Below are 23,657 nucleotides of genomic sequence, written 5' to 3' on the forward strand. Positions count from 1 at the left end.
ACAAACATAAAGAAACTCATTGATAATAATGACATAATAGTAGGGGACTTCAACACCCCATTTACAACAGTGGACAGATCATCTAAGCAGAAACTCAACAAGGAAACAATGGCTCTGAATAACAACCGGACCAGATGGACTCAACAGATACATTCAGAATGTTTCATCCTAAAGCAGCAGAATACACATTCTTCTCAAGTGCACATGGAACATTCTCCAGACGAGATCACAATCAGCCCTCAACAGATACAAAAAGATCGAGACCATACCTTGCATATTTTCAGACCACAATGCTACGAAACTCAAAATCAATCACAAGAAAAAAAATCTGGAAAGACCATGAATCATTGGAGATTAAAGAACATCCTGCTAAAGAATGAAAGGGTTAACCAAGAAATTACAGAGGAAATTAAAAAGTACATGCAAGCCAATGAAAATGAAAACACAACAGCCCAAGCCTCTGGGATGCAGTGAAGGTGGTCATAAGAGGGAAGCATATAGCATACCAGGACTTCCTAAAGAAGGAAGAAAGGTCTCAAATACACAACCTAACCTTACACCTAAAAGAGCTGGAGGAAAAAAAAACAGCAAATAAAGCCCAAAACCAGCAGAAGAAGGGAAATAATAAAGATTAGAGCAGAAATCAGTGATATTGAAATCAAAAAAACAGAAGAGATCAATGAAACCAGGAACTGGTTCTTTGAAAGAATTAACAAAATTGATAAACCTCTAGCCAGATTGATCAAAAAGAAAATTGAAAGGACCCAAATAAATAAAATCACAAATGAAAGGGAGAGATCACAACCACCACTGCAGAAATACACATAATAATAAGAGAATATTATGAGCAACTATATGCCAACAAATTAGGTAATCTGGACGAAATGGACAAATTCCTAGAAACATATAAACTACCAAAGCTGAAACAGGAAGAAAGAGAAAATTTGAACAGCCCCATAACCAGTAAAGAAATTGAATCAGTAATCAAAAACTTCCCAACAAACAAAAGTCCAGGGCCAGATGGCTTTCCAGGGGAATTCTACCAAACATTTAAAGAAGAGTTAACACTTATTCTTTTGAAGCTGTTCCAAAAAATAGAACTGGAAGGAAAACCTCCAAACTCATTCTACAAGGCCAGCATTACCTGGATTCCAAAATCAGATAAAGACTCTACTAAACAAGAGAACTACAGACCGATTTCCCTGAGGAACACGGATGCAAAAATTCCCAGCAAGATACTAGCAAACTGGATCCAAGAATACATTAAAAGAATTATTCACCACAATCAAGTGGGATTTATTCCTGGGATGCAGGCCTAGTTCAAAATCCACAAATCAATCAATGTGATACATCATATTAACAAAAGAAAGGGTAAGAACCACATGATCCTCTCAATAGATGCTGAAAAAGCATTTGATAAAATACAGCAACCTTTCTTGAAAAAAACAAACCCTCAAGAAAATAGGGATATAAGGATCACACCTCGAGATCATAAGGGCCGTATACAAAAGACTCACCACTAATATCATTCTCAATGGGGAAAAACGGACAGCGTTCCCCCTAAGGTCAGGAACACGACAAAGATGTCCACTCTCGCCACAGTTATTCAACATAGTGTTGGAAGTCCTAGCCTCAACAATCAAACAACACGAAGAAATAAAAGGCATCCAAATTGACAAGGAGGAAGTCAGACTTTCACTCTTTGCAGACAACATATTCTATGTGGAAAACCCAAAGACTCCATCAAAATACTGCCAGAACTGATTCATGAATTCAGCAAAGTTGCGGGATATAAAATCAATGTTCAGAAATCAGCTGCATTTCTATACACCAATAATAAAGCAGAAGAAAGAGAAATCAAGGAATCAATCCCATTTACAACGTATCAAAAACCATAAAATACCTAGGAATAAACCAAACCAAAGAGGTGAAAACTCTGTACCCAGAAAACTATAGAAAGCTTATGAAAGAAATTGAAGAAGACGCAAAAAAACAGAAAAATATTCCATGCTCATGGATGGGAGGAACAAATATTATTAATATGTTAATACTACCCAAAGAAACCTACATATCCAATGCAATCTATATCAAAATAACACGAGCATTCTTTACAAAGCTAGAAGAAACAATCCTAAAATTTGTATGGAACCAGAAGAGACCCTGAATAGCCAAAGCCATCCTGAATAAGAAAACCAAAGATGGAGGCATCACAATTTCAGACTTCAACACCTGTCAGAATGGCTAAAACTAACAACTCAGGCAACAACAGATGTTGGCGAGGATGCGGAGAAAGAGGAACCCTTTTGCACTGCTGGTGGGAATGCAAACTGGTCCAGTCACTCTGGAAAATGGTATGGAGTTTCCTCACAAAATTCAAAATAGAACTCCCCATGACTCCGCAATTGTACACGACTAGGTCATTATCCAACGGATACAGGAGTGCTGATTCAAAGGGGGCACAAGCACCCCAACATTTATAGCAGCGCTGTCGACAAGAGCTGAAGTATGGAAAGAGCCCAAATGTGCATCAATCGATGAATGGATAGAGAAGATGAGATACACATATATATTTATATGTGCATATACCTATACATACAAGGGACGATCACTTGGCGATCAAAAAGAATGAAACCTGGCCATTTGCAACAACGTGGATGGAACTAGAGTGTACTATGCTAAGTGAAATAAGTCAGTCAGAGAAAGACAAATACATGACTTCACTCATATGGGGAATTTAGGATACAAGACAGATGAACATAAGGGAAGGGAAGCAAAAATAATGCAAGAACAGAGAGGAAGACAAACCATAAGAGATTCTTAAATACACAGAACAAACTGAAGGTTGCTGGCGGGGTGTTGGGTAGGGGGAAAGGCTAAAGGGGTGAGGAGCATTAAGGAGGGCACCTGCTGGGATGAGCACTGGGCGTTATACGTAAGTGATGAATCACTACATTCTATTCCTGAAATTATTGGTACACTGTGTGTTAACTAACTTGGAATTAAATTTTTTAAAAAATTTTTAAAAAGAAGGAAAAAGATTCTAATTCAATTAGCATTTATTGGGGGCTTACTCTGAGCCAGGAAATGTGCTTAAGATTCATGAAAACCCACCACTGAACCCTCCTCATGCCCAACCACTGGCTGCACTTCCCATTTCATCAGTGGGGACGCCGACACTCAGGATAGGCCAGCAAGGTGTCCAGGACGACGCAGATGCTAAGCCCAGAGCGGGTCCGGGGGAGAGCTCATCCCAGGTACCAAGTTCGTACGGCTGTCTGTGGCCAAGGCCTTCCTGTTGTTTTGTACACAATTCCTAACAAGCTCCTTGCAGGAGGGGGCAAATCTCTGGTTACCCGAGCTGTATGGCTGGTTAGGGAGCACTCACCGCACCCCCCCCCACCGCCCGCCCCGCCTCACCCTGCTCTGCACACACGTGAGGAGGACCTGCCATAATTGCATTCCTTGTTGTGGTTACTGCTGATGCAAATAACCGCTCGCTTTATTTTATCCATAAATTCCCTTCCTAATAACAATAAGGCATGCCAGGGCCTTGGCCTCGTGCCTTATTACACCACCTGAGGAGTGAGATAATCACCCAGAAATGTACTGCCTGTTGTGCATTTTATTACTTGAATACAAAGCGATTCAATTCAAGAAACACTTAGTTGAAGACAGCAGGAAAAAAAAAAATAATAATCATATGAAAAGTAATTCTTCCTAATGCCACTGAGCACACCGCAGGGAATAATCCTCTTCCCGCAGGAGAATGGTCTGTGACCTGTTGGGTCTTCTCTGGTTCCAGTTTCTACCAATTGCAGGATCATAAAAGCCAGAGAGACGTCACTTACTATACGGATATTCCAAAGAGCCAGACCCAGGTAGCTGTGACCATGGAGCCTGTCTGGTGTTCAACATGAACATTCGCGGTATCAGCATTTTCCAAGCAACTACCCCCTCGGCGATTCATTCTTGAGCAAATGCTGCAGGCCGCACGTGGGTGAGGGTGGAGGGACGGAAGGGGAAGTATGAACAGCCCAACCTCCAACCGCTCACCATCTAACTCAGGATTTTAGGAAAACGCGGCATTTTTTCAAGCACAGGAGCGGGCCTACCCACAGCAAGTGCAATAGCACTGAGGCGGCATGTAGAAACTTAGCAACTTCCTGTCCTCGAGTTGCTCAGGATGTGCACTGAATCACTCTTGCTCTGGGGTTAGATTAAAGACCTTTCCCAAGAGATGCCACTGTCAGTTCACGTCAAGGTGGGGGGAAAGCTAGTTCATTTGTAGATTCCTTATGCAGAAATGCCATGGTTTTAAAAGGCTGTTGCATGGGCGCCGGGGTGGCCAGTCGGTTGAGCGCCCAACTCTTGATTTCAGCTCAGGTCATGATCTCGTGGTTCATGGGATCGAGCCCCACGTCAGGCTCTGCAGTGACAGCGCAGAACCTGCTTGAATTGTCTCTCTCCCTCTCTCTCTGCTCCTCCCCCGCTCGTGCACATGCATGCCCTCTCTCTCTCTCTCAAAATAAATTAAAAAATTTTTTAAAAAGGCTGTTGAAGCAGACACACAGGCAGATAGGTAGCTTTAAACGAGTAGTTCTCAAAATGTGGCCCCTGAACCAACAATATCAGCATCACCTAGAACCTTTTCAGAGAAGCATTTTATCAGGCCCCACCCAGACCAGCCAATCGGAAACTCGGGGGTTGGGGCTGACCCAGCCATGTGTGTGTTAACAAGCTGAAACCGTTGGGTCAGAAGACCCTGAAGCCGATTTATGAGTCTATAGTTTTTGAAGGGGGCTCCGTAAAGTTCCCTGCTTAATATCAGAATGAAGTAAAAGACCACAAACATTACACCGAGGCGATTCCATGTAGACCCGCCTAGCAATAACTGAGCACCTATTTTGCTGGCGGTCGGTGAATCCAGAGACAAAAGCCAAATTGACTCATGAGGCCAAGACTTGAACTCTCCTGAATTTAACGTTAGGCTTTTTGCCCACTTGAGCCGGGGCTGTGTGTGTGTGTGTGTGTGTGTGTGTGTGTATGCACTTGCATTCGTGCATGAGTGATTTGTGTGTCTTCTCATAGAAACGCACAGATGAGAAAATCTGTCAATACTCAAGAAGGGGTACCTTGCATTGCCCAAAGTGCCCCACAATTCTGCAACCTACTTTAAAAGAACATGTGGAAAATTAAAAGTGAGTCGTCTACATAATAATCTAATCGAGTATTAGGATTCCGGGGCTTGTGCTGCCTCCTCCAGCCTCACACCCCCCTCACTCTCGTAGACTCAGCTGGCAACCCCTTGTCTACTGTTCTAAACACAGGCATTACAAGAATGCAAGCTGATTTACAAATATATTCCAAATGATAGGGTATCGTAAAAAACAATTTAGCCAGTCAACCGAATTCAATTTAGCAGAAAGAATCCGTGGTTATTAAGTGACCTGCCTCCAGGGCCTGTGGCTCCACATGTCTGAGCCACGGGCTTCCTCCACCAAGGGTCCCCCCTGCTCATGCTCTCCCCAGAACCCCATACAGGCTCTCACCTTCCTCCCAAATCTCATTTTTTTTTTAATGTTTATTTTTGAGAGAGAGAGAGACAGAGCTCGAGATGGGAAGGGCCAGAGAGAGAGGGAGACACAGAATCTGAAACGGGCTCCAGGCTCTGAGCTGTTACCACAGAGCCCGACGCGGGGCTCGAACTCACGGACCGTGAGATCATGACCTGAGCCCAAGTCGGATGCTTAACCAAATGAGCCACCCAGGCGCCCCTTCCCAAACCTCATTTTAACCAATACCTCCCCTTACAGCATGAATTCCAAGCCTACCCCCACCCACACTACAAGACACATCCACACAAACTCAGAAATCAAACTCAAAATATAACACAAACCTCTCAACGTTAACATGCTTTAATGGAGTAGCATAAATAACGATTGTAAGTATGTCGAAACATAAAAACGTGTTTAGAACAATGTGAAGAGAAAAAGTACTATGAACACAATGATATAAAAACGTGTTTTCACAAGGGCGCCCGGGGGGAGCTCAGCCGGTTGAGCGTCCGACTCTCATTTCCGCTGAGGCCACGATCTCATGGTTCGTGGGATCCAGCCCCGCGTCGAACTCTGCACTGACAGTGCAGAGCCTGCTTGAGAGTCTCTCTTTCCTCTCTCTCTGCCCCTCCCCTGCACGCATGTGTGTGCTCTCTCTGTCTCCAAAATAAACAAATTAAAAAAAAATGAATGAAAAATGTGTTTTCACATGTGGATAGAGTCTATAAGATGTGACAAAAATAGCTATGTTGGCATGTGGGGGGGAGGGAGGGAATCAGTGATCTTTTTTATTTTAAATGTTCTTTAACAAATGTCTCGCAGCCTGTTAGAAAGAACATGCCTACCAGGGCCCCCCCAGGCAGCCCGTGACCTAGCTCCGGCCCCCTCCCTCGCCCCTCCTGGCCTCCCATGGCCTGGGGGTCCCTCTCCCCACCCAGCCAACTCCTGTCACCCGCAGATATGGGTGTGACTGTCACCTCCTGGGAGGGGTTTCCCTGATTACCCCATCGGCATCGTCCTCCACACCCTCTCATCAAAGCCCGTCCTTCCCCTGTGCCGCACTCACCGCGGCCGGGAGTCACGCTTGCATTTGAGAAATGACAACCTCCGTTATAGGCTCCATGAAATAAAACAGAACTTCTACACCACTGAACTCCCAGCCCCGGAGTACCCAACACATGACTGTGGTTCCAGAAGTGTTTCTCAAATTAATGAGTGAAGGATTTTCACAGCCCTGTCATTCAACGGCACTCTCCTCCCAACACATACTGACACGCACACACTTGCACACTCACACGCATGCACGCACACACACGCACCTCTTCCCACTTGTGGGTCCCGTTTAGGGTCGTCACCCTCTTTCCCACCACCCAACACAGCAGTTTCAGTATCACCCATGATTTCTCACTCTGGGCCCTTCCCCGAGCACTGGTGACCAGGGTCAAAAAGGTCTCAATTAACCCCCAAGACCCTTATGACTGTTCCGCGTCTCCCTTCCCTGCTAGGCTCTTAACTTCATGACAGCAGGGGCCACGTCCGATTCCGGTGTCCAAAAAACAACGCATGTTGAGTTTAACTGAACCGAGTGCTGTGGTTGTGTGGTAACTTCTATCAGCACGAATGCCTTGCTGCTCCCGAACACAGATCTAAAGAAAAAGCTTACACCATTTTGTTTGTAATGTGCTTTCTCGATCGCGAGCCCCAAAATCTCATTTCAGACGGTGGCTCAGAAATCCACTCTCACCTAATGACCGTTCTCAGACTCCCCAACACCTAACGCGACGACACAGCTACGGCAACAGGCCACAGCCAAGTTGTGTCAGAAGACCTGCCCGCTCGCTGGCTGTCAAACAGCTGTTCCCAGCTCAAAACCTGTTTCGCTGGCAGCCTTTTCGAATGCATGAGCTGGAAACTAGTACGCTCTCTCCTCCAGCTCCCGGGAGCAGAGAAGGAGCGGTTAACATATCCTATTTTTATAGTGCTGCCGGGCCCAAGCAAGTCCTCAGATGCTGGCAAAGGCCCGCCGCGCCGGTTTCCCGCTTGAGCTCTCGGCAAGGGAAAGTTTTGCTTCTGCCGCCACCTATGGGGGAAACCGAGCGCGTGGCCACCAGCAAACCTGCACCCACGGCCCCCGTGGCAAGGCAGGCTCCATGGTGCTCCATGGTTTTCCGATGGCCTCGGACTCGTCAAATATTTGTAGTCGTGTTGAGCACCAAATTAACGGCCTTCGGCTTTAAAACGCATAAGCTGAGGGGCGCCCGGTGGCTCGGTCGGTTGAGCATCCGACTTGGGCTCAGGTCACGATCTTGTGGTTTGTGAGTTCGAGCCCCGTGTCGGGCTCCGTTTTGACAGCTCAGAGCCCGGAGCCTGCTTCCGATTCTGCGTCTCCCTCTCTCTCTGCCCCTTGCCTGCTCATGCTCTGTCTCTGTCTCTCAAAAATAAACATTAAAATTTTTTTTTTAAATAAAATGAATAAGCTGATACTTGCTGATATGACAAATATGCGAGTCCCTAGACAATTTCGGCACAAAAGTCAGCATTTGGTATGTGCCTGCTGCATGAATGACTGGCCCCAACCAGACGGGACTGATAACGGTATCATTAACAGCCAGTAAAGCACCCTTCTCTCGAGGCCTTACGCCCGGCACGGTACTGTGAACTTGAGCCACACGCCCGAGCAGCGTCTCACCTGGCCTTGGTACCGCAGGACTTGGTGCTGTTGACCGTGGCAACATTCGTCTGGGGGCTATTTCGTCTCATTTCCTTCGAAATCAACTACTTCGGAAACTGTGGATTCTGAAAAATTCGAGAGCAAGGAGTTAGCGCAGATTGGCAGGCAGATTTTCTCGTTTAGCTTATCGAGCCACAAGAGTGGAGCCTGTGGGCCCGTAAAATCATCAGCTGATTTTGCAGGTTACTGGAGAATCGTGTCAAGAGCCTCGGGCAGGTCCTCCGCGTGAATTCATACTAAACTGTAGGCTTCCCGGGGGAGCTACGTCAGCCCTGTAGGCGCATCGCTAACCTGCCTGTGTCCAGATCACACACGCGCCCCGCACGCACCACAGTCACACACCCTCTAGTTTCCTCACAGCAGCCAGAATAAACATTTTAAAGTGCCGACATCCTCGTGTTTCCTCCTTGCTGGAAAAACTCCCAACTGCTTCCGGGGTGCTGGGGTGGCTCAGCTGGTCAAGCATTCGACGCTTGGTTTCGGATCAGCCCGTGACCTCACGGTTCATGGGCTCAAGCCCGGCATCGGGCTCTGCACTGACGGTACACAGCCTGCTTGGGATTCTCTCTCTCTGCCCTCCCCCGCTCATGCTCGCTCGCTCGCTCTCTCTCTCCCTCTCTTAAAATAAAACTTAAAGAAACAAAAACGACAGAGCTGCAACTGTCTCCTGTTGTCCTTAGGATTAAAACCAAAGCCCTCAATGGCGTCGCAAGGCCCCGTGGGACAGCCCTTGCCTGCTCCTCCATCGGTCTCCCTCTCCCCAGTTCCTCGAGCCTCAGCCACAGAAGCCTTTGGCCGTCTGTGTGATGTGGCCTATCCTGCATGGAAGCTCTGTTTTCAGAGCCATAGCCCCCCACCTAGACCACTCGCCCTTCGCACTAGGGTCTGCCTAATGCTCTCCTCCTCCTCCCAAAGATCAGTGGTTCTCAAACTCCAGTGACCGTCAGAACCGCTTGGAGGGCTTGTTAGGAACCGATCGCCGGGCGCCAGCTCCAGATCCTGATCCCAGATCTAGATCCTGGGGAGGGTGGGGCCGGAGAATTCACCTCACTGGAAAGTTCCCAGGGGCCGCTGCTGCCCAAGACCAAGGCCACAGATGCAGTCTTCCTTGGCACCCCCACACTAGGCCACACCCCCCTTACACACACGCACGACCTCTGTTGTCCTTCACAGCCCTTAGCCCAGTTTGTCATGAGTACTCAGTTAATGCTTGTCTCGTAGACTTTAAGTTCCAAAAAAAGCAAGGGCCGGGTTAATTTGTGTGATCGGTACAGCCTCAGGTCCCGGTCTAGGGACTAGCGGTCAGGGGTGTTCAGATTCACTGAGTGAACACATGAATTTGCTTCCACTCCTGAACCTTGGTAAGTTACGGCAGAAATCCCTGCCTTTGACTCTGGCCTCCAGCTCTCTTTCTGAGCGGCTGGCGAGGATGGTCAAGTTTACTTGCAAAATACTCTTCAGTCTTTTCCTTGCCCCATTCCATCCCTCCATCACTGCTCCATTCATCCTCGCTCATCTGGGTTACAGAAATAGCCCCGCACATCACTTCCAGATCCCACCTTCTCCCTCCAACCCGTCTCCTCTGTTGCCAGGATTTCTCTCTCTAGTGCACTGATATAGTTGTGTGGCTCTCTGGCTTAAAAATGTACAATGTGAAACTATACATGTGTTAGAATCTCATAGAACGACGTACCGAGAGAAAACACGTCAAACTAGCGAGACCCGAATACCAACCCATAGTTTAGTCACTAGTACAGTCCCAATGGCGTTATCCTGATTTTGATCACTGTACTACGACTACTTGGTAAGGTGTTATCACGGTGCGGCGGGTTAGGGGGGCACCGGGGTGCACAGAGGAACTCTCCGTACTGATTCTGTAACAGATTTGTGAGTCTAAAATTATGAAGTTTAAAAAAGAAAAAAAAGGGGCGCCTGGGTGGCGCAGTCGGTTAAGCGTCCGACTTCAGCCAGGTCACGATCTCGTGGTCCGTGAGTTCGAGCCCCGCGTCAGGCTCTGGGTTGATGGCTCGGAGCCTGGAGCCTGTTTCCGATTCTGTGTCTCCCTCTCTCTCTGACCCTCCCCCGTTCATGCTCTGTCTCTCTCTGTCCCAAAAATAAATAAAAAACGTTGAAAAAAATTAAAAAAAAAGAAAAAAAAAAAACCTACACTACTTCTCCAGGGTTATCTGAGCTGAAACCAAACTCCTAACTGTGGGGACAGGATCACTCCCATCATTAATAAGCTGGCCCCCCCGCGACCAGCAGATCCCAGCGCTCCACGCAGGTGGCATCATCAGGCAGCACTCGGAACGCGCCGTGTCGTTCCTCACCTCTGAGTTCTGGTTCATGCTTTTGCTAGGATTTCCTTCCACCTCTCCTGCCTGCACGCTGCGATTCATCTTTCAAGATTGAGGGTGCAGCCCCTCCTTCGTGAGGCCTTCCTTCCTGTCTTCCTTAAACAAAACTACTCGTGCTTTTACGGAGAATCTGGTCTCACAGTTTTGTTTTACCAATTGTTTTATTTACTCAAGGACGGGGCGCTGGGTGGCTCAGTCAGTTAAGTGTCAGACTCTTGACTTCGGCTCAGGTCATGGTCTCACGGTTCATGGACTTGAGCCCCGCGTCAGGCTCGGCACTGGCAGCATAGAGACTACTTAGGATTCTCTCTCTCCCTCTCTCTCTCTCTCTGCCTCTCCCCCACTCGTGATCTCTCTCTGTCTCTCTCTCAAAATACATAAATAAACTTGAAATAAACATAAAGAAAAGGACACAAAGGTCAAAGGCACCATAATTCCATTCCTTTGCTGTGGGGCCAGATGGGACCAAAACTATAAAGTATTATCGCCTCCCGGGCCATCACTCTAGCCCTAACTCTATGTTCACTCTAATCCTCTGCTTCGGGGATCTTCTGTTGGCTGCTTACCTGTGGCCCCTGCCGGCTAGTGAGCCTCCCCAGTGGCGGGATCGGCCGACCTCCCGGCTTGACACCCAGACGCCTACCACGCAGCCTGGTACACGGTGAGCTTCGTTCGCGATGGACCGCGGTGGACGCCTAGTGCCGCGAGGGCAAGAAAGCTAAGCTAATTTGACCCTTGATTCTGAAAGCTGAACAGGGCCCTCCCTGAGTCTGAGCACGGCGCTCTGATGAGGCCTGTGTAGGTCGCCTCTGGCTCCACGCCACCCTCAGTTTGGGCTCTCAACAGAGAGCTCTGAGGCATTAATGAATGACTTCAGGACTCGGTGAGGTGGAGATTAACATGCATTGCGAGACCAATGCGCCCACACAAGCACCAAGTGACGGGCCATCGAATACACTCCTGACCGCTGGCACACACAACCAGAGGGCGGTTTCACTGATGCGTGTGTTTATTTGCCAGACAAGTATTAATGTCCAGTTTTCAACAGATGCTATTTATATCTGAATCATAACAAAAGTGCCATCCATCTGCCTTGGCACCCGAAGAAAACATAATTCAACACAAGAGTAAGAAATGTGCACAGCCAAACAGAAATGGCATCAGAGGCAAAAACTGTTGGAACCGGTACCACGGGGAGGAGAGGCGGCGGGAGGAGGAGATTGTCACTTGGAAAAAGTTGCAAGCAACACAAAAGATTTTGGCAGTCAAATCCGAATACTTGAGAAAAATCTTCTTGTCTAATCTGATTATCATATGGATGGTTTATTATATTTTGGAACACATGCCCTAGAAAGTTCCCTTTTTAGCCTTCCACACACTCAGTTATTTACTGAGCGTCTATACTTTTGGGCAATGGGAAAAACAAAGAGTTTAGAGTCGAGAGCACTTAGGGTCAAGGTCGTTCCACGACCCACCGTCCAACTTGCAAGTTAATTAACCTCCTCCTGACCCGGTTTCCTCCTCTGAAAAATGGAAGTCACACATCTCTTGAAAGGAAATATTCTTTTTGCTCCGAAGTTTTTAATGTTTCTTTATTTTTGAGAGAGGGGGAGAACGAGCAGGGGAGGGGCAGAGGATTTGAAGCAGGCTCTAGGCTCTGAGCTGTCAGCACAGAGTCCGACGCGGGGCTCGAACCCACGAACTGCCTGAGCCAGTTAAGTGCCCCTTTAAAGCAGGTATTCTTAACCTAGGATCTAGGGAAGCGGTCCACCTGTGTGCTTTGGTAGCTCTTCAAACCCTCAGAGATTAAACGTGAAAGTGTTATGAGATGATTTTTCTAGGGGATATGTTACTTTCACCAGCTTCTTAAAAGGCAGGTGAACCAACAATGCTCAAATGTCGCCACTCTACAAGCTGTGGAAGTGTCACGGGAAACGTATCTAAAGCACCTGACACACAGTAGGTTGTGTTCCCTATTTGGCAGCTGCTATTATTTTTAGGTCTTGGAAACGTACAGCAACCTGAATCAGAGACAGCACAGGGCAGAAGATGTAGACAGTTACAGCGTAAGGTGCTGAGTGTCTTCTCGGGGTTTTATGAAACCACGAAAGGAGGATAAACCGAAGTCAGTCCAGAAAAAAAACCCAGTAGTAGACAGTGACAGGGTGCAGGCACCAAAGGTTTCAGGGTGGTGACATGACCATCACCGCGGGGTCCTCGATGCCTAGACAGGCCCTGGCATACGGCAGGGGCTCAATGAATAACTGTTAAGAGCAAACAAAGACTGGAACCATCCCAGGGGACAGGACAGCAGCGTTTACAAAGTCCCGGAGCGGGGGGAGGGCGGGGGGACATTCAGAAGGTGTTACTGAAAACTGTTACCGTTCAGAGTACTTTCATTCCAAATATCCCTTCACATGTGAGAGTCCCTACTCTCTCCCTAGCTGGTTAGGACCCCGGGCCTGCACCTGAACCATCTGGTCGCAATCGAGCCCTGCCCAGGTTTTACGACGAAGACCTACATGTTAGAAAAGCTTTCGTTTTCCAGAGGAATGAAAATGTCTTCTTTGGCCAAAATGAATTCAACTTCTCTTTTTTTTTTAATTCTCTTTTTTCTTGAGTCGACGAGAAGTTCACGACTAAATCCGCAGCCCAACTGTATTAACCAGTACAGACAATCGGAGTATTTTCTCTCCTCCAGATGTTACTTTACTATTCTATTTGTATTCTTCATGATCCTGACTCACGTGTTTTTAGTTTACCGTATCACATGTATTCTTACAAATCATCTCAAAGCCTTAGGGGATTTACGGAGTATATAAATATTTGAGGGCTAGAGCACTGGTCAGGAACACACAGGTCCTACCGTCAGGCAATCCTGGAGTAGAAGGCACACTCCACCATTTACGTGCTTGGAAGGCCCTTAACTTCTCTGAGTTCCTATTGCTTTATCCATAAAATGGGAAAAGTTAACCGCGCCCTTTTGTAAGCAGGGGGTAAGAACTAAATTTAAAAATGGGTGTGAGGCCCCCAGGCTGTGCCTGGAACACAGTAAGTGCTCAATAAGTATTAGCCAGGAGTACCAGCACTTTAGGGCCAGTAGTAGGAGAAGTCATGAAAGTGCAGGGACGCCTGGGTGGCTCAGTTGGCGAAGCATCTGACTCTTGATTTCGTTTCAGGTCAAGATCTCACGGTTCCTGGGATGGAGCCCCGCATCAGGCTCTGCGCTGACAGCATGGAACCTGCTTGAGATTCTATCTCTCTGCCCCCTCCCTACTCTCAAAAATAAATAAACTTTAAAAAAAAAGAAAGAAGAAGGCGTAAAACTGCTAATAAATGGAGAGAGAAAAAATAATAACAGTAGCACCCGCAACAAAGCAAACAAAAAAAGAGAGCAGTAAAAGGTCAAAACCAAGAGAAAAAAAAAGAAAAAAGGTGGAAAAAGAAGCTCTTTAGACCTGAGAAAATAACATATTTATATGTTGTCTCTAATGCCAGACTTTGCTCAAACAGATCCCTTTTCTTTACAGCTCCCCTTCCCAACGACATGCATATCCTGGATAGTATCCTGTTGAAGGTGAATTAATACTGAAAAATTACATGGGCGCCTGGATGGCTCGGTTGGTTGAGCGCCCAACTTCAGCTCAGGTCATGATCTCGCAGTTCGTGAGTTCGAGCCCCGCGTCGGGCTCTGTGCTGACAGCTCAGAACCCGGAGCCTGCCTCGCATTCTGAGTCTCCCTCTCTCTCTCTCTCTCTCTCTGCCCCTCCCCTGCTCAATGCTCCCTCTCGCTATGTCTCAAAAATAAATACAAACATTAAAAAACATTTTTTTTTAAAAAAAGGAAAAATTACAAGAATCCCACCTCTATGAGCCTACATTTAAATATACTTCACAGAAAGGCCGGCTCGCTCCTGGTATTTAAAGGAAGAAAGCAGCCAACCAACCGTTAGTTTGTCTCACGTTTTCCCATGCACGTTATGCAGCTGACTTTACGGTCCTGGCAGGCGACGGGCGTCCAGGAGGACCTCCGGTGACCCCCGGCGACCACCGACCTTAAACGTTCGCTCTCATACACACCTGGAGGGAAGCTTTCTTAAAGCAATTGTCTTGTCAACAGCCAGGGGCCTCCCAGTGGCGTCCCGCGCTGGGTGGGCACCCGACCTCGAAACATCTTCCTGCAGCTGGTTCTGTCTCCGCGTGCCCGTCGGCTTGTCGGGGTCACAGCGTGGGCGCTGTGGACATCTCTGCGCTCGGGGAAGCGGTGGGTGGCTGGAAAAGGGCGGGGGAAGGGGAGCAAATTTAAAGTCTCGAGTGAGCATTTCTTGGCCAATTTCTGCAAGCACCAAAAGGAGAGGAAAGGGAGAGCACGGCGAAAATAACACCCTTGCCCTCAAGGAGATTGCAGTGAGCTTGAGCGGGAGGCAAATATGCTGGCAGATAACCCACGGGCTCATGCCTGATTCACTTTCGAACGCTGCACCCCCGTCCCCCAACTTAGCCAAGTAAACGTTTGTTGAATGGACGACGACGGATGAAAGAAAGCGATGAAGGGACGGCGGTGTGTGAAAGTGGAGTTTACCTACAGCATTTCTGAAAGCCCACCCATTTAGGGGCACACAGGACTCGAGAAACATTATTAAATTATTAAATTACTCTTTTTTTTTAAATTTTTTTTTTAACGTTTATTTATTTTTGAGACAGAGAGAGAGACAGAGCATGAACAGGGGAGGGTCAGAGAGAGAGGGAGACACAGAATCTGAAACAGGCTCCAGGCTCTGAGCTGTCAGCACAGGGGCCCGACGCGGGGCTCGAACTCACGGAACGCGAGATCGTGACCTGAGCCGAAGTCAGACGCTCAACCGACTGAGCCACCCAGGTGCCCCTTAAATCACTCTTTTGAAAGACAAGTAAGAGTCCTCTTAACGGGCAAGGCATTCTGCGAGGCAAAGACTTTTAGGAGGGAAGGAAACGGGAGACGGAGAAGGAAAGGATCGGGGCGCCCCAGACGGTGACCTTAAACGTGCTCTTTGCAACAGGACGTTTCACAAAGTGCTTTCCGGACAAAATTCCTGAGGGAGGCAGGGATAACTGTGGGCGGTGTAAGGGGTAAAAAAGAATGTTCTAGAAAGAGTTGGGGGTTTTTTTGTTTGTTTGTTTTTTAACATGAGGCAAGTGCTGGGTTTGAGTTCGGGCTCCGCGACTTCCTAGTTGTGCGAAGTCTGGACAATCCCCTTCGCGGCACAGGGTCCAAGTCGCCCTCTACAGGGGGCAGGCAATGACACTCAAGAGCGCTGTGCGGACAAATGACATAGGGACACGAAACATTCTGTAAGCCGGAGTGACCGAAGGCCACACACTTCCCGTGTGACCCACACACATCCGGGGTGGGGGAAGATGTCACTACCTTCCGCGTGGTGGTCCGTCTTCCCCAAATATGACGTCAGCCCACGGGGAGAGGACCGCACTAGTCACCGCCGTAGCGCCAGGGCCGGCGACGGCGGCTGACACACGTGCCGAACGGGGTAAGCGAGTCACCAGCCCAAGGTCACGTTTGCGGGAGGGAGGCTAGGCGTCTCGGAGGCGGGCAGCAGCCGTCTCAGGGCTGTGGGACCCTCGGAGCCGCCCGCCCCGGCCCTCCTCTCGCCCTCCGCTCGCGCGCGGGGTCCGGACGCCGTGGCCGCGCCGCCTTACCCGAGCCCCCTTCTCGATTCTCCGCCTCGCGGGGCCACAGCAGGGCGCGGGGACCCCAGGCCGCTCGGCCACAGAAGCCCAGCCCACTCGCCGGCTCTAGGACGCTGTTGCCCGAGCAACGGCGGCACTCGTTGATTGGAATATGAGTCTGCGCACCCGACAAGGAGAGCAGCTCCGATTGGCTAAGCCGGTAAGTGGAGGGGCGTGACCAGATCTGCCCGGTGCTCCGCCCCCGCGGGAGGAACTTCCGCCGGAAGCCTGAGGCTTCTGGGCGCGGGAACCCGCGGAGCGCCGGGGCGAGGGTTTCTGCGTCAGGGGAGAGGGTTTCTGCGACGTGGCCTTCGCGCGAGCTGGCGATCGGACTGGTCCCTCGGAACCGCTTCGAAGCGCGTGGCCGGAGAGAAGCCCGGCCCCACACGAGAGGCAGACTCCCGTGCCTGGAAGAGCGCGGCGTAGCCGCGCGGGGCCTGGGTCACGACGGAGGGAGGAGCGTCGGTGCGCGGCCCCAAGCACGTGCTGCGGCCTTGCCCAAAGGCAGCGCGCATGCGTGGTTGCGCCCTGCGGGCCCCCAGGAGCCCGAGAGCCGCGAGGAGGCGGGACCAGCCTGCCCCTCCCTCCGCATTCTCCGCCCCGGGGCCGTGTCACCTGCACGGTCCCCCTGATTATTTCCAGTTTGCAGATACGAAGCCGAGGCTCAGAGCGGGGTCTTCTGTCCCGGGACACGCAGCTGGTCTATGGCAGAACCGGAGTTAGAACCAAGGCAGGCCAGGCCCTGCTCTCCGTTGTCGGGGAGAAGGGACCAGAGGGGCAGCCTTGCTGAGGAGCCCCCTGCACCCATTTCTGGCGGCGGCGGCGAAGCGATCGTCTGCTGTCACGCTGGGCAACCTGACTGCACATCGCGGGGAAGCTGGTCTTCCTTCTCACCGAGGGGCACTGCCATCTTCTCTCGCTCAGACCTCCCGCACCCTCCCTCCCCATCCCCGGCACCTGGCCTCACCTCCAGTCCCCTCGACTCCAAACGACTGGAGCACACTGTTGTCTCGCAGCCTCTTAGACGCCCGTCTCTTCTGCTCTTCTTCCAAAGAGAGGCTGCTCTTCCTCCAGCCTCTCGACCTATGTCCTCAATCCCACCCACCCCCACCCCCACCCCCCAATGGCCTTCTCAGAGACTTCATTGCTTAGGTCAGCCAGTGCTCAAGAATGTGCCCTGGGAACCGCTGGTGGTCCTGAGACCCTTTCAGGGAGTCCATAATCGTCCAAACTGTTCCCATAGTAATACGAAGATGGGACTCGCCTTTTCACTCTTACTTTCTCTTGAGGGGTGCAGTAGGGTTTTCTAGAAGCTACACGATGTGTGACACTGCAACAGATTGAATGCAGACGGAGATGGGAGATTCCAGCTGTCTTCTCTTAAGTCAGACATTAAAGAGATTTGCAAAAATATAAAACTGCCTCTCTTTTCACACACTTTGTTTTGGAAAGCATAATAATTTTTCATTAAAAAAAAGTTCATACGTAATGGGTTTCTTGCTATTTTAAATGAATTGGTAAACAAAATTCAAAATTTGTATCTGTTTTGTTTCTGATGTGGTAAATATTGATAGAACTCACAAAAACCAAAGCACTTTGGGGTCTTCAATTCTTTTAAGAGCGTAAATAGATCTGAGGCCAAGAGGTTTGGTCCTGAGAGCAAAAGGGCTTAGGTCATTGCCTCTCCCATAAAGGCCAGCCGTCTCATTCCTCCTCCCTCCCTTCCTCCCTCCCCGCCCCCCGACCTCCTTCCCTCATAAAATATGCTCCAGTAGCTGACATCTTAAAAAAAAAAAAAATTATCTTCTAGCTTCTACCCCAACTCTCTGCAGAATTATCTGTCCACACGGGTCTCTCAGTTACTATTCACTCTCGATCAGTTTTCCCAGAGGCATAGCTCCATGACTCCCCGGTACCTGGTCAATTTTCATGAATATTTCATCTGTCCCCGACTTTGCCTCCCTCCACCTCTCAGGAGCATTCAGCCCAGTGGATCACCTTTCTACCTGAAACACTTACTGTTCCTCTGAAGCCATACAACCCTAGTTTCGTCCTAAACCACCAACTACTCAGTTCTCAGGCCCCACTCGTGATTTTTCCCCCTCTGGCTCTGACCTAGGTGGTGCTCTCACACTTATCCCCAGCTGCGACCCCTCCACTGGTATGAATCAGAGACTCCTCTGACTTCAGCCGTCCACACAGCCCTTGGTCCTCTGACCTCCCTGACTCTGGCCAACGTCAGTAAATGGCACCACTCAAAGCAAGAAACCTTGTCTTCCCTCGGCAAGATCATTGCCTCACCGCCCCCCCCCCCACCCCGCCACATCTAGTCCTTCAGCAAAGTCTTCTTGGTTCCATTGCCAGAATATGTACACTGTGATCTCACTCATCCATTGTCACAGCCTCACCAGCACAACCCCGCCTAATGAGGACAAAATGTAGACAGAGCCTTTCCTGTGGTTCCCAAGGGAAAGGCAAGGCAGGGTCAGCAGGCTTAACATTGGCTACTTGGAGTAATTTTGGCAAGATCTTTACTATCTGTAGAAATTGGCTAACCTTGGGAGGGACAGTCACTCCAGTGTGAGCAAGGCCCCGAGATGGCAAAGCATCAGGAAACAGAAAAATTTTTAAAACGGAAAAAAAAACCATGTCTAACCATTCATCTGTTGATGGGCACTATCAACTTGTTTCTTTTGGCTACAGTCAATAATGCTGCTATGAACATTGGCATACGAGTCTCTGAGTCCGTCTTTTCAATTTTTAGGGGTGTATTTCTCGGAGTGGAATTCCTGGGTTACGTGGCAATTCTCAGTTTAACTTTTACAGGAATCACGAAATTTTTTCCACAATGGCTACAGCATTTTACATTCCCATCAGCAGTGCACGAGGATTACGGTTTCTCCACATCCTCACCAACATTTGTCATTTTCTGGTTTGGGGGTTTGGTTTTATTCCGATGACAGCCATCCTTAATAGCCTGAGGCAGTATCTCGCTGTGCTTTTGACTCGCATTTCCCTAACGACCAGTGATGTTGACCATCTTTTCACATGCTCATTGGCCATTTGTAGGTCTTCTTTGTAGAAATATTTATCCAAGTCCTTTACCTATTCTTAATGAGGTTGTCTTTTCATTGAGTCCTGGGAGTTACGTGTTCTGGATATTAAACCCTCATCAGCTGTGTCCTTTGCAAACATTTTCTCCCATTCTGTGGGTTTTCTTTTCATTCTCTCGATAGGGTCTTTTCACGCACAGAAGTCTGTAACTGTGCTGAAGTGTATTGCTTTTTTTGAATTCCCTTTCTCATTGCGTATTGTTCATATACAGGAAGATCGTTGCCGCTCTGTATGCTGACTTTATAGCCAGTGACTCTCCTGGATCAGTTCCAGTTAATACTAAGCATCTTTGGTATTTTTAACTTGCACAATCTTGTGTGTGTGAATGAGTTTTATTTTTTCTTCTCTCATCCTTGTATTTTAGATTTGGTTTTTCTTTTTTAATGTTTTATTTATTTTTGAGACAGAGAGACAGAGCACGAGCAGAGAAGGGGCAGAGAGAGAGGGAGACACAGAATCGGGAGCAGGCTCCAGGCTCTGAGCTGTCAGCGCAGAGCCCGACGCAGAGCTCGAACTCACAAACCGCGAGATCATGACCTGAGCCGAAGTCGGATGCTTAACCGACTGAGCCAGCCAGGCGCCCCTAGATTTGCTTTCTTGATGGATGGTCCTGACTAGGCTCTCCAGCATAGTGATGAATAGGAGTGGTGATTGCAGGCAGCTTTGTCTGGTTACCATGCTTTCAGTGTTTCCCCACGGAACGTGCTCTTTGCTTTGGGGTTTTGTTTGTAGATTAAGATCGGATTTTAAAAGTCTCCTCCTCGTCCTAGTTCACGGAGAATTTTTATTTTAAACAGGTGTTGAGTTTTGCCAAACTTTTCTCTACACTTACTGAAACGATCCTATGGTTTTTCTCCCTTATTCTGTTAATGTGATGAATTTTTCATTCTCTTTAAATTTTTTTAATGTTTATTTTTGAGAGAGAGAGACAGAGAGAGACAGAGAGAGAGCATGAGCAGGGGAGGGGCAGAGGGTGAAAGAGACACAGAATCCGAAGCAGGCTCCAGGCTTCAAGCTGTCAGCACAGAGCTCCACGTGGGGCTTGAACCCACAAACTGTGAGATCATGACCCGAGCTGGAGTCGGATACTTAGCCGACTGAGCCACCCAGGTGACCCTAATGTGATGAATTTTTCATGTTGAAATTTCTTTGAATTCCAGGGGCAACTCTTTACTATTTTATGTATCACTGGATTAAATTGGCTAATGTTTATTTAGGATGTTTGTCTATTTGACACCCCAAGTTTTATTGGGTTCACGGCCACACACACATTCATTTACGCGCCACCCGGGGGCTACTTCTGCTCTACGGTGCGGAGTGTAGCCGGTGAAGCACAGGCCGTGTGGCACACACGTTGACTCTCTGGCCCTTTGCAAAAAGTAGTTTGCCAGTCTTTGGTCATTGTCATGAGAGGCAGTGACCAGCGACTTCCCTTTCTCTGTGATGCTCTGGCCAGATTTTAATACTGAGGTTATACTGGCCTCGGAGTAAGTTGGAAAGTGCTTCCACTTTCCCGGCTCTCTCAAAGCTCGTGTGATATTTGCGTTTGGCTTCAATGTTGGGGGAAATTCACTGGCGAAGGTATTTTGCCCTAGAGTTTTCTTCATGGGAGGTTTTTAATAATTGGTTTAAGTTCTATGTTACTTATAAGACTATTCAGATTTTCTGTTTCTTCTTGTGTCTATTTTGGCAACTTATGTTCTCCAAATACTTTGTCTAGATCATCTTAATTGTCAAGCTTATTAGCATAACGTTGTTTATAACGTCCCCTTAGTACAGGGTCTGTAGGATCTAGGGTGGCCAACCACCTTGCTTGCCAGGGGGTGGAGGGGTTTCCTGAGACATGAGTCTTTCAGTGTAGCCTGAACAGTCCAGGCAGATTGGGACGGTCAGATCCAAAGAGATACCTTATCTTTTTTTGGTTTATCAATTTTATTAGCCTTTTCAAAGAAAATCACGTCATTGATTTTTTGCTCGTTATTTTTCCTTCTTTCTTTCCTTTGGATTTAATTTGCTGCTCTCCTTTTCCTAGCATCTTGATATGAATATTTAAATCACTGGTTTTCACCCTTGTTTCTTTTCTAGGTCGTGTTTAAGGCTCTAAATCCCCCTCTAAGCATGACTGTACCTGCATCCTCCAAACTCTGATAGGATAGATTTTAATTAGCATTCAATTCAAAATCTGGCTTGAATTTCCATGGCGATGTCTCTGTTGACCCATGGTAGTACAGAGCTATATTAAATTAGAGACATTTGGGCATTTTCTAGCTGTATTTTTGTTATTGATTTCCGGCTTAATTCCACTGTGGTCCAAGAAACACAAAGGTAAGATTTTGGTTTATTGAAATTGTTTGAGACTGACTTTCTGGCTCACCATATGACCAATTGTGGTAAATGTTAACACTCTTTTCTGAGAGAAAATTATAGGTGAAAAACGGGTAGCTGGCTGTGTGAGCAAACTGTTTAGTAGGGACTTAATAAATGTCCTGTGAGCTGGTCTGAACTCAATTGTGAAGCATATGATTGGGGGCAACATAGCCAAGAATCAGGAAACTGAAAATCCTTATTTCCTTGAATACAAGGATGATTTTTTTTTTCATGTATTTAAGTGACTAAATCAATCTGACACGAGGGGCACCTGGGTGTCTCAGTTGGTTAAGCATCCGACTTCGGCTCAGGTCATGCGCGGCTCGTGAGTTTGAGCCCCACATGGGGCTCTGTGCTGACAGCCCAGAGCCTGGAGCTGGCTTCAGATTCTGTCTCCCTCTCTCTCTGCCCCTCTCCTGCTCATACTCTGTCTCTGTCTCTGTCTCTGTCTCAAAAATAAACAGTAAAAAAAATCTGACATGAGGTTTTGTCATATAATTCTCTTTTCTTTTCCTTTTTTTCTTAAGAGCATCTTCACTCCAGAGCTTTTTCCCTGCTCCTGGAAACTCTTCACTTCCATGCAAAGAGTTAACTTAGGTGTTTTGTTTTTAACAAGACCTCAATTCACCTCATTTGTTTATTGTCCTGATGAGCCCATAAAATCCTTTAGATTGCGTGTGATCTTTGTTCACACAGACCAGAGTTCTGTAAAGTGATGGTGGCCCCAAGGAGTTTGTTGGAGATTTTCGGTCTTCCTTGACCATACCTTCCAAAGAATGCTGCCGGCTCCCTTAGATGTCCTACAGCGGGTCTCCTTTCAACAGGGCCGAACCTATCACCTTGTCCATGATACCTTCCAGCATCATTTAAATGTATAACGCTCCCTGCCCAAGACACTGCTACAGTCTCCACTACTCATTCCCATGCAGGAATCTGCTGCTCAAAACCTTTCGTGATAATCTGGAGAAGCAAGCCATGGGAAGTTGTGGCGAAAATATTTTCACACTTACAACATCCAGCAGACAGCTCATTCCGTCAGCAATCGGGAGGAAACCTGGGATCGTGGAGAGCTGTGTGGCAACAATCCTCTGTCCCTCCCTCCAGGTTTTGAGTGCTCATCACAATGACGTACGCCTTGGAGACTGGGCACGAAGACCGAGCCTGGAATTATTTCACAGTCATCAGTCATGAGGTTATAAACGGAGGTTACGCCTTCAAGAGGAGAAATACACAGCAGGAACTGATTAACCCCTAAGAAGTTAAGTACTATTTTCCGCCTGGTCTATTAATAAAGAAGGAGGGAACAGCAAACACAGGGCATAGATACGTGATGCATCTAAATGGGGGCTGAGGACATCCCTGGGAAATCTGCTACGAGAGATTTCCCTGACTACTGTCCTTTTCACGGCCTTGTGAGATGGACACCAGAGTCACCTGAGCTGCCCTTCAAAGAAAAATAAATAAAGAAAAACAAATGAGGGTATAAGTAGCTCCTTTGGAAAAGCTACCGTGGTTCTTTTTTTCCTTTACTAAAATAGATGCTTTCTCTCTGATATTTACCTTGACAGCTGATACAGCTTCTCATTTTAGTACAACCAGCCAGAAACTGTATTTTCCTTCCTTTCTTTCTTTCTTTCTTTCTTTCTTTCTTTCTTTCTTTCTTTCTTTTTTTTTTTTTTGGGAGAGCATGCGTCAGAGAAAGAGGCCGAGGGACAGAGAGAAAATCTTAAGCAGGCTCTCTGCTCAGCGCAGAGCCTGATGGGGGCTCGATCCCACGACCCTGGCATCATGCCCTGAGCCGAAATTAAG

General features: G+C 48.0%; 1 protein-coding gene and 1 long non-coding RNA gene across 11 annotated transcripts in view; one reads left to right on the forward strand and one right to left on the reverse strand.

Moving 5' to 3' along the window:
* The window catches only part of EFCAB6 (EF-hand calcium binding domain 6), a 241,550-nt gene extending 225,134 nt beyond the window's left edge, over positions 1 to 16,416 (reverse strand). For 5 of the 10 annotated variants that reach the window (XM_019447136.2, XM_053895851.1, XM_053895852.1 and 2 more), the window contains exons 1-3: positions 16,338 to 16,416; positions 14,724 to 14,915; positions 8,245 to 8,351 (exon numbers count right to left, since the gene is read on the reverse strand). In XM_019447136.2, the coding sequence (XP_019302681.2) occupies positions 8,245 to 8,290 (46 nt within the window). In that variant the 5' untranslated portion in view covers positions 8,291 to 8,351; positions 14,724 to 14,915; positions 16,338 to 16,416. Of the gene's footprint in view, positions 1 to 8,244; positions 8,352 to 14,723; positions 14,916 to 16,050; positions 16,292 to 16,337 lie in introns of those variants that run through there. The other 5 variants (XM_019447138.2, XM_019447133.2, XM_019447137.2 and 2 more) reach the window with 3 other exon arrangements.
* Positions 16,093 to 17,837, forward strand: LOC109265687 (uncharacterized). The gene is made up of 3 exons (XR_002079304.2): positions 16,093 to 16,168; positions 16,378 to 16,527; positions 17,010 to 17,837. It is a non-coding gene; the product is annotated as an uncharacterized LOC109265687 (long non-coding RNA).
* Positions 17,838 to 23,657: the final 5,820 nt, after the last annotated feature.

The sequence above is a fragment of the Panthera pardus genome, unplaced genomic scaffold, assembly GCF_024362965.1.
Source record: "Panthera pardus isolate Hobbes unplaced genomic scaffold, ASM2436296v1 HiC_scaffold_6, whole genome shotgun sequence".
In the NCBI taxonomy this organism is placed as follows: Eukaryota; Metazoa; Chordata; class Mammalia; order Carnivora; family Felidae; genus Panthera; species Panthera pardus.